This window comes from Hemiscyllium ocellatum, chromosome 6, assembly GCF_020745735.1.
Source record: "Hemiscyllium ocellatum isolate sHemOce1 chromosome 6, sHemOce1.pat.X.cur, whole genome shotgun sequence".
Lineage (NCBI taxonomy): Eukaryota > Metazoa > Chordata > Chondrichthyes > Orectolobiformes > Hemiscylliidae > Hemiscyllium > Hemiscyllium ocellatum.
Genome location: NC_083406.1, coordinates 80,150,316 through 80,163,665, shown reverse-complemented (window position 1 = coordinate 80,163,665; position 13,350 = coordinate 80,150,316). Strand labels below are relative to the sequence as shown.

Sequence of the window (13,350 nt, the reverse complement as noted above, 5' to 3'; positions counted from 1 at the left end):
ATGGAAATCAGAAACAAAAGCAAATAGCTGGAACAGCTGAGCAGGTCTTGGAGCATCTGTGGAGAGAAATCACAGAGTTAACCTTTCAAGTTGAATGAACCTTCCTTCAAACTTCTTCACAAACTCAGTTCTGAGGAAGTGTCACTCGTTTCAAAACATTAATACTGATTTCTTTCCACAGATGTTGCCAGACTTGCTGGGCTTTTCTAGCAGTTTTTGTTTTTGTGTCCTCTTGGTTTAAATGATTCAATACCATTATGCATTTAGTCATTGACAATCCTTATACTACACTCGGGCCATGCAAACAAACAGCATATCTGCCCTATTCATTTGAATTATTGTGGAGTGAGAAGGTGGTGCTGAACCACTGTCTGTGGCATTGCATTCCTGGCCAATGATGGGACTATTGCTTTGAATATTAGGAATGAAATTTCAGGATGTTGATGTAAATATGATGAAGTAAAGTTTGTCCACATCTAAATGGATATGGTGTGTGATCAGGAAAGGAGCTTGCAGTTCATGGTGTTACCATATCATTCTAGCACTTGTTCTTTTTTGGTGGTAGAGGTCAATGGCAGAGAGTTACTGCTGCATGAAACTTGGACAGTCAGTGCAGTACATCCGGTATATAGTGTATAACAAATTATAATGTGCTAATGATTAAATGGTGGATATCAAGACTGTTGCAATGCTATCTCACTCAAGTTGTTAACCAAGTTCATGGATTGGCAGTTTGCAGGAAAACAGTATGTAAAATCTACCCCAATCTGACTAATACTTATTGTATAATTAGGGCTTAGGTTGCAGTGGCACCGCTGTTCAAAGGGTGACTTGCCTTGAGTGAGAAGTTTTCAAACTAGCTTTATACCTGACAAAACAGGGATAAGTTACTCTAAAACTCTGCTATTGTGCTTAAATTCAGTAACATTTTAAAACATTATTTCAGCACATTACATGTACATAGACCTAATAACTTACCTAATTGATACAAATATGTTTCATTTATTGAATTTGAATGTTCAATGATTTGATCTTTGTTTATTTTCACTTTATTTTACAGAGAATCCTGCCTGTCTCCTGTCAGTCCAGAGTTTTGCCCTCTTGTACAGTCAATTATAAGTCCGTCCAGAACATTACTAATAGAAGGACACGCCCAGCTCAAGACTGGTCTCCAAACCCAAGACCGACATCTCTTCCTGTTCAATGATGTTTTCGTAATTGCAAAATCAAAGTAAGAAAAGTGAGGATTCGTGCTTTGAGGCACTATCAGGGTTGCTTCAGAAAATATATGAGAACACAGGAAGTTAACAAAGCTCAAGTGATTCCTATTTCCTATGAAGTAAAAGTAGTTAGTAACACACTACACCATTCAAATAAGCAAGGTCCAATACCAAAGTAACCAATTGCATTTGAGTCAGTACCACAATTGGCTTCTAGCTGAGGAGAAGAGAAGTAAACCAATGTTCTTGCTTCAGATTGCTATAATTTTAAACCCACTGGAAAATGCAAATATGTTGTGATCAGCAATAAATCCATAAATGGTTGAACAAACTTATCATCTGGGTTGGACTTGATGTTGAACATTCCCAAAGCAAATCCACCTCACTACTGCCAACTCTGGTATGTTTATCCTGCCAATGGAACAGGAAATAGTCCAGGGAGGTGATGATGCTTGGGACATTTTCTATAAGGTAAGATTCCATGAGTATAAATATATCAGGCTATTACTTGACTAGTCTGTGGGATAGCTCTCCAAACTTTTGGCACAAAACCCCAGATGGTGGTAGGATGGCATGGCAAACTTGGGCTCACCAATGTCATTCTGGTGCCTAGCTCAATGTCCGATGGTATATCCAGTTTCATTCTATAATTTCTAGTTTAAAATTTGTAAAGCTTCTATTGGTTTGGTACAACTGATTTGGCTTGCTTCATTGTTTCAGTTAAAAATCAACCACAAAACTGTACATCTGGGGTCACTTGTAGGTCCTTGGATTACTAATCCAGTATGTCACTGATATCCTATTAGGGGGTCATTCATTTGTCCTTGTGTATTCCTTATACTATTGTATTTGTTCTGCCTCTTCTGGATAGAACAGACCTGGGCAATTGTCCACATTGTCAAGTGGATACCAATTTATAGCTTTACTCCAATAGCTTGCTTGCTAATTCTGGAGCACCAACTTACAGCACCACAACTGGAATGCTATTCACATCTTTAGGTATTGTTGTACCCAGTGAACTCAGCTTAATCATATGATGTGGGTTCAATTCCCAGTGGCTGAGGTAATCATGAAGGACTCTCCTCCTCAATGTTTCTCCCCAAGTCCAAGGCGTGGTGATCTTCAGATTGGTGTTGGTTTAATTATCTTTCATTTAATCATGGAGGAGCAAGCCAATGGTCCGCTAGGACTATGGCGCCTTCACCTTTGCTATACTGCTACAGCATGGCCTACCCTTGATCCCTCTTGACACTTTTTTTACTACATTTAATTTCCTCTGTTCAAAATCCAGGATTAGATGAACAGAAATTTATTCCATGTAAATGTTGGAACTAACAAAACTATGTCTTAGGACCTTGCCAAAATATCCATTCCCTAGACACTGACACATTTGTTATTTGCTCAAATGATGTTAGTATCTGACCACACATTCTTTGAATCACTAAGATCACTTACTTGCATCTTTGTAATATTGCTCGTCTCCAGTACAACCTCAGCTCACCTGCTGCTGGAACTCTCATTCGTTTGTCCTTGTGTATTCCTTATACTATTGTATTTGTTCTGCCTCTTCTGGATAGAACAGACCTGGGCAATTGTCCACATTGTCAAGTGGATATCAATTTATAGCTTTACTCCAATAGCTTGCTTGCTAATTCTGGAGCACCAACTTACAGCACCACAACTGGAATGCTATTCACATCTTTAGGTATTGTTGTACCCAGTGAACTCAGCCTAATCATATAATATGATTAAATGAAGTTGAGGCCTGTGATATAGAGCTCTGTAGGAGGTTGGAATGCATCACCCATAGCTACTTCGAATATTTACTTTTTTGCCTTGATAGTCTTTCTGTGAAGCACCTTGGGATAATTCTACGACGTTGCAAGATCCTGTGTAAATGTAAATTGTCCTTGTTTGTGAACGAAAAGCTTAAATTGTGCATATCAATATTTCGAGCGAAGGGACATTTGGTGATCTGTTCTGGTAGTGCTTGGTTAAGGAAGGAAGGAATCCTGAGAAATCTGTTATTCAACAGCAACAAGGGATGCAGGAACCACTCACCTGATGAGTTAATATCTATGGAGGGAAAAAGCACATTAATGTTTCTGATACAAATGTTAATTAGAATGGAGGGATAACTTTTTAAGGTGAATATTATTTTAAAAGCAAGTGATAGAATGACTTAGAAGGTAGATTGTGCACACATAAACACACACACTGCCACAAAAGAATTAGAATGCATTGTAAAGAACTACAAGGAAAAGTGATAGCATGAATTAATTTGAAGTTGAATGATAAAGTAAAAGTAAAACTTTTAAATGACACGAAGCATGTGATAAGCTGAAGCAATGGGGGATAAAACCAATTTGGAATGGAAACAAGAGAAATTGGGAAACAAGCTGAGAGAAACTGAGAAAGCCTGATTATAGACTACCACTCCAGAATGGTGTTTCAGAGCACATACCAAATACTCATAGGCAATGTTGCAGCAAATCATACCAGACATGCTACATGATGGAATACTGAAGAAAAATTATGATGTTAGTTTACACAATAAGTTAAGTGCAATTGCACAATAACAACAGTATTGCTTTCTCTCCAATTTCTTTCCTCAACTCATGAAACTGGGTAATCAGCATCTGCAGGTCAGCCATTGGTCTTGAAATGTTAAACCCACAAGTTTCTCCACAGGCGCTGCCAGACCTGCTGAGTTTTTCCAGTACTTTCTGTTTTCTTTTCAGATTTCTAGCCTCTGAAGTATTTTGTTTTATTATAATTTTATGGTTGCTGGGAATTTGAAATAGAAAATGCCAGAATCGGTCAACAAATCTGGCAACTGCTGTGGAGAGAGGCACAGAGGAAACATTTTATGTCAATAACTTTTGAATAGCCATCTCGGAAGTGTTGCTTTTTGACTGGTTAACCTTGATGGGCCACGATCCTGTTTGTAGTAGCAAACCTTTGTTATTATACTTGAGTGATAGTCTTTACATGACCGGACACTGGATGCCAGCTCACCTTTCAACCACCGGCACAATGGAACATGGTCCTGACATGCAATTCTCTTACAGCAGGGTCATTGAATTAACCAATGCTAGAATCCCGATGCCTTTGACAGATTCCAACATTGCCCTGACAAATAGCGGCTTGCTTAACACTAAATTGAGATCAAACTTGCAGTCTGAGAAGATTACAAACCATCAGAGTTATATGGAGTGTTTCTAGAGACTTCACAAAAGCAATGAGGACTGTAAAAGGAAATGACTATGGAAAGGATATAAATGGCACATATACCTGAAATGTATTAAAATGTATCTGTCTTTAAGTAGCAATATTTCTCAAGCAAATAAACACCAAGAACTGCAGATGCTGGAAATCCGAAACAAAAATGGAAGTAGTTGGAGAAATATAGCAGGTCTGACAGCATCTTTTGAGAGAAAAACAGTTCACATTTTGAGTTCAGTGACCCTTTATCAGATCCGAGTGCTAGTTTGAGTGTTTTAGGTAAGATCATAAGGTATAGGAGCAGAATAAGGTCATTTTGCCCATCAAGCCTACTCAACCAAATGTGGCTGATATGTATCTTAACCCCATTCTATCTATCTCTGTCTAAAATATACTCAATGGTTTGGCCTCCACATGCTTCTGCAGCAAAGAGTTCCACAAATTAACCACCCTGTGGCTAAAGAAACTCTACTCATCTCAGGTCTAAAGGGTCATCTCTTCACTCTGAGACTTTGCCCTCAGGTCCTAGTGTCTCCTACTAGTGGAAACATCTTTTCCATGTCAACACTATCCAGGCACCTTGGTATTCTGAAAGTCTTAATTAGCTCCTCTCTCATCCTTCTAAACTCCATCTGATTCCAGCTTCTCCCTCTCCAACTACATGTTGAATTTTGTCATATTACAGCCACTACCCCCTAGAGTTCCTTCAACTTAAGTTCCTGAATCAAGTCTGCCTGATTACACATTACCAAATCCAGAATTGCCTGCTCCCAAATGTGTTGTACCACAAGCTGCTCAAAAACAAACTCGTGAAATTTGTGTTATGTCTTTTTCTTGAGATCTGCTACCAATCTGATATTCCAAGTCCTCTTGCATATTGACAACCTCCATAATTATTGTAATAGTGCCTTTCTTGCATGTCTTTCCTATCTCCTGATTTATTTTCTTCCCCATATCCTGACTACTGTAGGGAGGTTTGCACATAACTCCCATCAGGGTCTTTTTTCCTTTGTGGTTCCTCAACTCTACCTACACAGATTCTATGTTTTCTGCCTCTATATCATCTCTTGCTATTGATTCCATTTTATTTCTTACTAACATGGTAACTTGCCCCTCTGTCTGTCCTTTTGTTAGGATGTGTATTCTTAGAAATTTAGTTCACAGCCCTGATCCCTCTCCAGCCACTTCTCTGAGATACCCACAACATTGTACCTGCCAAGTTCCAATCTGTGCTGTAAGCTCATTTATCTTGTTTTGTTTACTGCATGCTTGAATTTAGATTCCTGACCCCTTCCAATGTCTCTGTCTGGAAACTTTAATAACCTTTGCTGAACTCTTCCCTCTCCCTTAACTCTTACCATAATCTTTCCATGCAACTGAACCTAGTTGCCTACTGTTTAGTTTAAAGCCATAATCCACAGCCCTAATCATGCAATTCACAAAGACTCTGGTCCTGGCATGATACAAGTGTAGCCCATCCCATCTGATAGCTCCATTCTCCCCAGTACTGGTGCCAAAGTCCCAAGAATACAGGCTACTAGACTCAAAAGGATTGAGGTTCACAAGGAGGAGTGGTTAGCAATTCTGGGAAGTGTGAAAATAGATAAGTCCCTAGGCCAGATGGGATTTATCCTAGGATTCTCTGAGAAGCCAGGAGGAGATTGCAGAGCCTTTGGCTTTGAGACTGGGGAGTCCAGAACTAGAGGGCATAAGTTTAGGGTGAGAGGGGAAAGATATAAAAGAGACCCAAGGGGCAACTTTTTCACACAGGGTGGTAAGTGTATGGAATAAGCTGCCAGAGGATGTGGTGGAGGCTGGTACAATTGCAACATTTAAGAGGCATTTAGATAGGTATATGAATAGGAAGGACTTGGAGGGATATGGGCCGGGTGCTGGCAGGTGGGACTAGATTGGGTTGGGATATCTGGTTGGCGTGGACAGATTGGACTGAAGGGTCTGTTTCCATGCTGTATATCTCTATGACCTTTATGTTGTCATTGTCTACAGTAATACTGCCAGAAGATTGGAGAAAAGCAAATGTTGTCCCCTTGTTCAAGGACTGGAGTAGAGACAACCTTGGTAATTCTAGACCAGTGAGCCTTACTTCGGTTGTGGGTAAACTGTTGGAAAAGGGTTTAAGAGATAGGATTTATAATCATTTAGAAAGGAAGATGTTGATTAGGGATAGTCAACGTGGTTTTGTGAAGTGTAAGTCATGCCTCACAAACCTTATTGAGTTCTTTGAGATGGTGACCAAACAGTTGGATGAGGGTAAAGCAGTTGATGTGGTATATATGGATTTCAGTAAGGCGTTTGATAAGATTCCCCATGGTAGGCTATTGTACAAAATATGGAAGCATGGGATTAAGGGTGATTTAGCAGTTTGGATCAGAAATTAGCTAGCTGAGAGAAGATAGAGGATGGTAGTTAATGGGAAATGTTCATTCTGGAGTTCAGTTACTCGTGGTATATTGCAAGGATCTGTTTTGGGGCCACTACTGTTTGTCATTTTCATAAATGACCTAGATAAGGCATAGAAATTTGCAGATGAGACGAAGGTCAGTGGAGTTGTGGACAGTGGAAAGATGTTGCAGGTTACAGAGGGAGATAGATAAGCTGCAGAGCTGGGCTGAGAGATGGCAACTGGAGTTTAATGCAGAAAGGTGTGAGGTGATTCACTTTGGAAGAAGCAACACAAATAAGGAAAAGTGAGCCAATGGTAAGATACTTGGTAGGGTAGATGAGCAGAGAGATCTCGGTGTCCAGGTACATAGATCCCTGGTTGCCACCCAGATTGATAGGGTTGTTAAGAAGACATACGGTGTGTTAGCTTTTATTCGTAGAGGGATTGAGTTTCAGAGCCACAAAACTCTGGTGCGGCCAGACTTGGAGTATTGTATACAGTTCTGGTCACTGAAGCTTTGGAAAGAGTTCAGAGGCGATTTACTTGGATGTAGCCTAGTAAGATCTTATGAGGAAAGGCTGAGGGGCTTGAGGCTGTTTTTGTTAGCGAGAAGAAAGTTGAGAGGTGACTTAATTGAGACATATAAGATAATCAGAGGGTTAAGTAGGGTAGACAGTGAGAGCCTTTTTCTTCAGATGGTGGTGGCCAGCTCGAGGGGACATAGCTTTAAATTGAGGGGTGATAGATATAGGACAGATGTCAGAGGTAGTTTCTTTACTCAGAGAGTAGTAGGGGCATGGAACGCCCTGCCTGTGCAGTAGTAGACTCGCCAACTTTAAGGGCATTTAATGGTCATTGGATAAACAATTGGATGAAAATAGAATAGTGTGGGTTAGATGGGCCTCAGGTTGGTTCCACAGGTCGGTGCAACATCGAGAGCTGAAGGGCTTGTACTGCGCTATAATTTTCTGTGTTCTAAAATTCAAACCCATTTCTCCCACATCAAACTTCAAGCCACGCATTTACCTCGTTAATGTTGTTGGTCCTGTGTAAGTTTACTTGTGCTCAGGTAAGTTATCCAGAAGTTATTACCTTTTTGGTTCTGCATTTTAATTTAGCCCCAGATGCTCATGTTCTCTCAGCAGAATCTCTTTTCTCTTTCTATGTATTTGTTGGTATCTACATGGATATTTCCCCTCCCAAGCCAAATTCCTCTGTAGCCCAGATGCGATATCCTGAACCCAGGCACCAGGCAGGCAACACAGCCTTCGGGACTCTCAATCCTGGCCAGAGAACAGTACCTTTTCCCATGACTATACTATCACCGATTACAACATTTCTCTCTTCTCCCCCACTCTAATGGCTCCCTGTACCAAGGTGCTCTGGTCAATTTCCTCATGCTCCATTCAGCTCTCACTCTCAACCACACAGGGAGCAAGAATCTCCAATCAATAGACAAGCTCAAGGGCTGAGGCTTCTTCAACAATACCTCCTGGATCCCTCTACCTGCTTCAGTCATAGTCACACCGTTCTGTCTCTGACCAATGACTGAATTTGAGTTACTTAATCTAAGGGCTGTGACTCTGCAGAGAAATCCGCTACAAGGGATTAGGCAGTCTTTTAAAAAAAATTATAAACAGATGGGTAACTGAAAGAATAGTCCAGAATTTTACCACCTCCTGGGGATCAATGTGAGGGAGGGAAGGCAGTCGATGGAGGACGAAGGTGGGAGGGCAGTGGGTGGACAATGGGAGGAGACTGTTGGTGCCCCTTGTGGGCTGCCATTTTGACAGATGGAGGGAACGGGGAACAAACTGGGCCTGCCATTGGGAGTGCCAGAGCTGATTAATGGCCACCTAGGAGAGAGGGCACCCTATTAGGCTGAATTTAGTGAGTAGCTCTTCCTCCAGCATCCACACTCACCTCATCACAAATCTTTAGCAACACCTACCTAAACTGGCCTCCCCAAGTCTCTCTGCAACCCCACTTCCCCTCCAGCAGCCATGGAAACGGTCACCTCTTACTAAATTAACTATTACCCCCACAGCACACACAAATAACGGTCAGCCCAGTAATGCATACAAATAATTGTCACCCCAATAAAACACATAAATTACTGTCACCCCAGTAATGTGCATGCACAGATAACTGTCATCATAGATAACTGTCACCCCAGCAATGTATGCACACACACACACACACACACACACTCGCACAAATAATTTACCCCAGTAACATGTATGCACGCAAATAACTGTCACCCTACTAATGCACAAATAACTGTCACCTACAGTAAGTTATAAATAAGGGAGATGCCAATATAGTATAGTAAGATAAAAAGAAATGAAAATTTAATTCAGAAACGTTATTAAAAAAATTCTGATTAAGATCTTGTCAGCGACCTGACAACAGGCCGTACACACTCACCTGATGCTTCCATTTTTATTAAAGAAGATGGAAAAGTGAATGATTCTGAGAAAATAAAACTCAGCAAATTGCAAAAAGGACAGTCATACCTCATATTTAATGTAAGGGATGGGTGGATTTACTGTTGCCTGCTATACATGCAGTGATGGTCCTGATGAAGGGCTTTTGCCCAAAACGTTGCTCCTCAGATGCTGCCTGACCTGCTGTGCTTTTCCAGTATCTTGGATACACACAATGATGTTATAAGGATGAATCAAAAACAATAATTGTCGGGAAAACTCAGCAATTGTGGCAGCATCTGTGCAGAGAAAACGGAATTATCATTTTGGGTCCAGTGACCCTTCTTCAGAACAGACCTAAAACCTTAATTCTGTTTTCTCTGCACAGATGCACCCACACCTGCTGAGCTTTTCCAGCAATTTCTGTTTTTGCTTCTGATTTCCAGCATCCACAGTTCTTTGGCATTTCCTTTCTATAAGGATGAACGTTTGAAATAATTCCTACCATTATTTTCATTTCCAGGTCTGCATCCCATTTCAAGCTGAAAAAACAGGTCAAAGTTTGTGAGGTCTGGATGGCATCCTGCATGGATGAAGTGTGTGAAGGGACCACAAATCCTGAACTTTCCTTTGTGATGGGTTGGCCCACAACTAATTGCGTGGCTACTTTCAGGTAGTTATATAGTTCTAGGACCTAAAGTGACTGATCAAAACAACGGCAATAATTTCAGCAACAATCCTCAGTAGTAGTTTTATTTTGTGCAGTCACATTTTATTAATAGGTCTACAAGTGCCAAGAATTTGTCTGTCCTACTCATGATCATAATACCATCCCACAGATGTAAACTAGGCCAGCAGCAGACAGTATTTTAGTAGAAGCTATTAAGTATCATCTAAATGTGAAATCAATCAACATATCAATCCACCAACTTCAAATCAATAATCAGCTGAGTAGATTTAGAAGTGGAAAACGTACAGGTCAGTTAAGGATGGTATTTTTCAAAGTGTATAAACAATAGTGTATATGTGCTCAGAGATGTGCAGCATAACTTAAAATTTACATCATACTTATATACATAGGACAGAACAGAGAGATCAATTAAGGCAATTACTTGAAAAATGTTTTAGTTTAAATTGGTAATCTGAGATATGCAAACTTAAAATGTTTTAAAGAGAGTAAAAATATAAAATTCCTTTTGTCCAATCAGCCAAATAGGCGATTGCAAGAAATGTTTGCAGAGTAATATCCCAAATTTAAAATGCACTAATCTGATAATTGAATCACGTAGTCTAGTTGGGGAGAGTCTTTGTGAAATATTTTCTACACCAGCATGGCTTAGTCTCTCTTTGAAGTTTAATGGATTTTTTTTTGTTACAGCTCACCAGAACAGAAAGAGAAATGGCTATCTTGTCTCTACAGGTAGAACCACAGAATTTTAAAAATTATTTACGATTTTAGCACTGTGACAGAATTGTAAGACTTTAAGGGCAAACAAATAAAATTGTGAAATAAAGAAATGGGTTTTGATCTAAGTAAAGGCAAGCTAGTAAATTAATTTAAAACTACAATTATTCCCAGGGTTGCATGGTTATAGTCAACTTTGGAAGGTGATATAGGAGCCTGAAGGAACCATTTTAAATCAGTTTAATAAATCCACATTCCAACTGGTTCAGAGTTCAAAATGCCTCACGGAAAAAGTAATGCATGGAGGGCGAGGCAGTGTGAGAATAAATTGAAATGCATACGTTACAAACCATTGTGTCTGTTCTAAAGTTGCTTTTCTGGTTGGTCTAGTCAACTTATTGTGACATTACTGGGAAAGGGTGGAGGATTTGAGTAGAAAGATCAGGGACATAGAGGTTCTGCTGATCTTGAAAACAGGGCCTTGTTTAAGTAATCTGATACAGGGTTTCCACCTGAAGCTGGTCAAATGGACAGCCCAGATGGGGAACATGAACTTAATCAAGTGGCAGGAACCCACAGCTGGGCACTGAGTGTGTAGTCACCAGCATGAGTGGTCAGAAAGCTCCGAATGATGATTGGGAAGGAATACAGCATTTTGAAAAACTGGGAGGGAGGGCAGGCTCAGAGTTAGGGTGTTCATGCTGTTTATAGCAGTCCCCTACTCAGTCCTTTTGCACAATTGGAACTTGTGTTTTCACAAACACATGCTTTGGCTTCAAATTGCATGTTGACCTTGAATGAGGACACATGTTCATGAGTGGGAATGGAAGATTTGGTGAAAAGGTGAGTCAAGGGAGTGACAGAGGCTGCAAATAGAATGTTGACAGCAGGAGAGTAGGTCATGGAGCAGCAGTCATTGTAAGCTTGTAGGGTGGAACAAATTACTGCAGATCTTGGAAGCAACAAATGCTGGAGATCACAGCTGGTCTAGCAGTATCCATGGAGAGAGAACAAGCTAATGTTTCCAGTCTAGATGACTCTTCATCAGAGCAGGTAGGTTAGAGAACAGGGGATATACTCCAATATTGCACCAATCAAATCTCACAGCTTTATATCAGACCAGCTAGAATGGACTTTAAAATGAAACTGATAATGCTAAGTGAGATTACAGGCCCCATTAATGAGTTAATGTTTAAGAAAATTAACGTGACACAGTGTAATGTTAAACAGCGGCGCACTGTGTCTCAAATGCGGAATTCTTGAGTCTGACTTGTCTCCCTCCCTCCCTCACCTTGTTATTTTCAGTTGCATTAAAGAAGAGAAAGAAAAAGAACATCCTAAAAGTATTCCTTTGAAGATCGTTACCAGAAATGTTGGGAGCTGTATATATGTAAGTAACATGTTCCCATAATTGAATTTGTCAATAGGCCAACATTATTAATATCTCAGTTTTAATCTTATCAAATAAATTTACATCATGTCTGAACGAGAGTTACTCTTCTAAGAGTAACCTGTTTGAATCTGCCTGGGAGTAAAAAAATCATCCCTGTATATCTGAAAAAGTTGATTTTAAAGAAGTTTCTTGATATGAGTCACAGCCTGTAGCAGCTAACTGGGAAGCCGTCCTGTCAGAACGTTTCCAAGTTCATATTCAGGACCAAATACCCTCATAAGTTTAACTGGGGCCATAAACACAATTTGAGATATGTAAAGAAATCACTTGGCAAGAGTGAAGAATTCACTGCCCTTTTATTGGAGGAATCAATGTAGATTCAAATTGCATTTTTAATAAGTTTTTGCCTATCTTTTAGTCAAAGGTCTTGACTGTGAACAATACAGATACAGCCTATGATGTTGTTACCATGACACTTCAGCAGTTTGGCATCACAGTAAGTCAATAACAAATTGCACCTATTTTTAGACTAAGTTTGCTACACTTTAATATTTTCAACTTTATGGCCTAATTAATTCTTCAAGCTATTTATAGTTACCTTGCTCTTTGGAACATTTGAAATCTGTTAGAAGTTCTCCAAAATCACATCAGGATTCAATTATTTTAGATTAACCATATGAATATATATGACCATTGTATAAATGATGCCCTTAAATTTCAAAACTTCATTAACAAAGAATTGTAAATCAAAATATATCCTAAATTTAATTTGCGATTTCAGACGGTCAAATAGTTTTCCATGCAGAACAAATTCTCGTGTTATAAATTTATGACAAGATGAAAAGTGTCACTGTAGACCCAGAATTGAATAATAGTATTACTGAGGCTTTTAAGAGCAGAGTAACATCAATATTATGCTTACACATGGTGCTTTTGGGCGACTGTTAATTTTAGCTTGATAAGACCATAACATCGATACTTTTTCAACATCCTTTACATTTCAATAGTTGAGCACTGAAAATGATTTAACTTGGAATGTGCCACCTCTGACACCTGATGGGTATAACTCACATCTATGCTTAGACTAAATTTACTAACCCTAATATTTTCAATTTTAAGAACTAGTTAACTAATTTTTGGAACTATTAGTAGGGCCTCCATTTTTTTCATTGATTTCCAGAAATCTTATCAATACAGCATGGGCTTAATTTTCACTTGGGTGCAAACACAGCCAATATTGGATGACTTTCTCTTTAAAAATCTCACCCCATTTTCAT

At 39.5% G+C, this 13,350-nt stretch overlaps 1 protein-coding gene across 2 annotated transcripts in view; it reads left to right on the top strand.

Annotated features, from left to right (window-relative positions):
- The window catches only part of LOC132816772 (rho GTPase-activating protein 20-like), a 94,457-nt gene that overhangs the window by 41,739 nt on the left and 39,368 nt on the right, over window positions 1–13,350 (top strand). The window contains exons 3-7 of one of the 2 annotated variants that reach the window (XM_060826703.1): window positions 1,061–1,231; window positions 9,799–9,948; window positions 10,654–10,695; window positions 11,986–12,070; window positions 12,492–12,569. In XM_060826703.1, the coding sequence (XP_060682686.1) occupies window positions 1,061–1,231; window positions 9,799–9,948; window positions 10,654–10,695; window positions 11,986–12,070; window positions 12,492–12,569 (526 nt within the window). Of the gene's footprint in view, window positions 1–1,060; window positions 1,232–9,798; window positions 9,949–10,653; window positions 10,696–11,653; window positions 11,734–11,985; window positions 12,071–12,491; window positions 12,570–13,350 lie in introns of those variants that run through there. The other variant, XM_060826704.1, reaches the window with a different exon arrangement.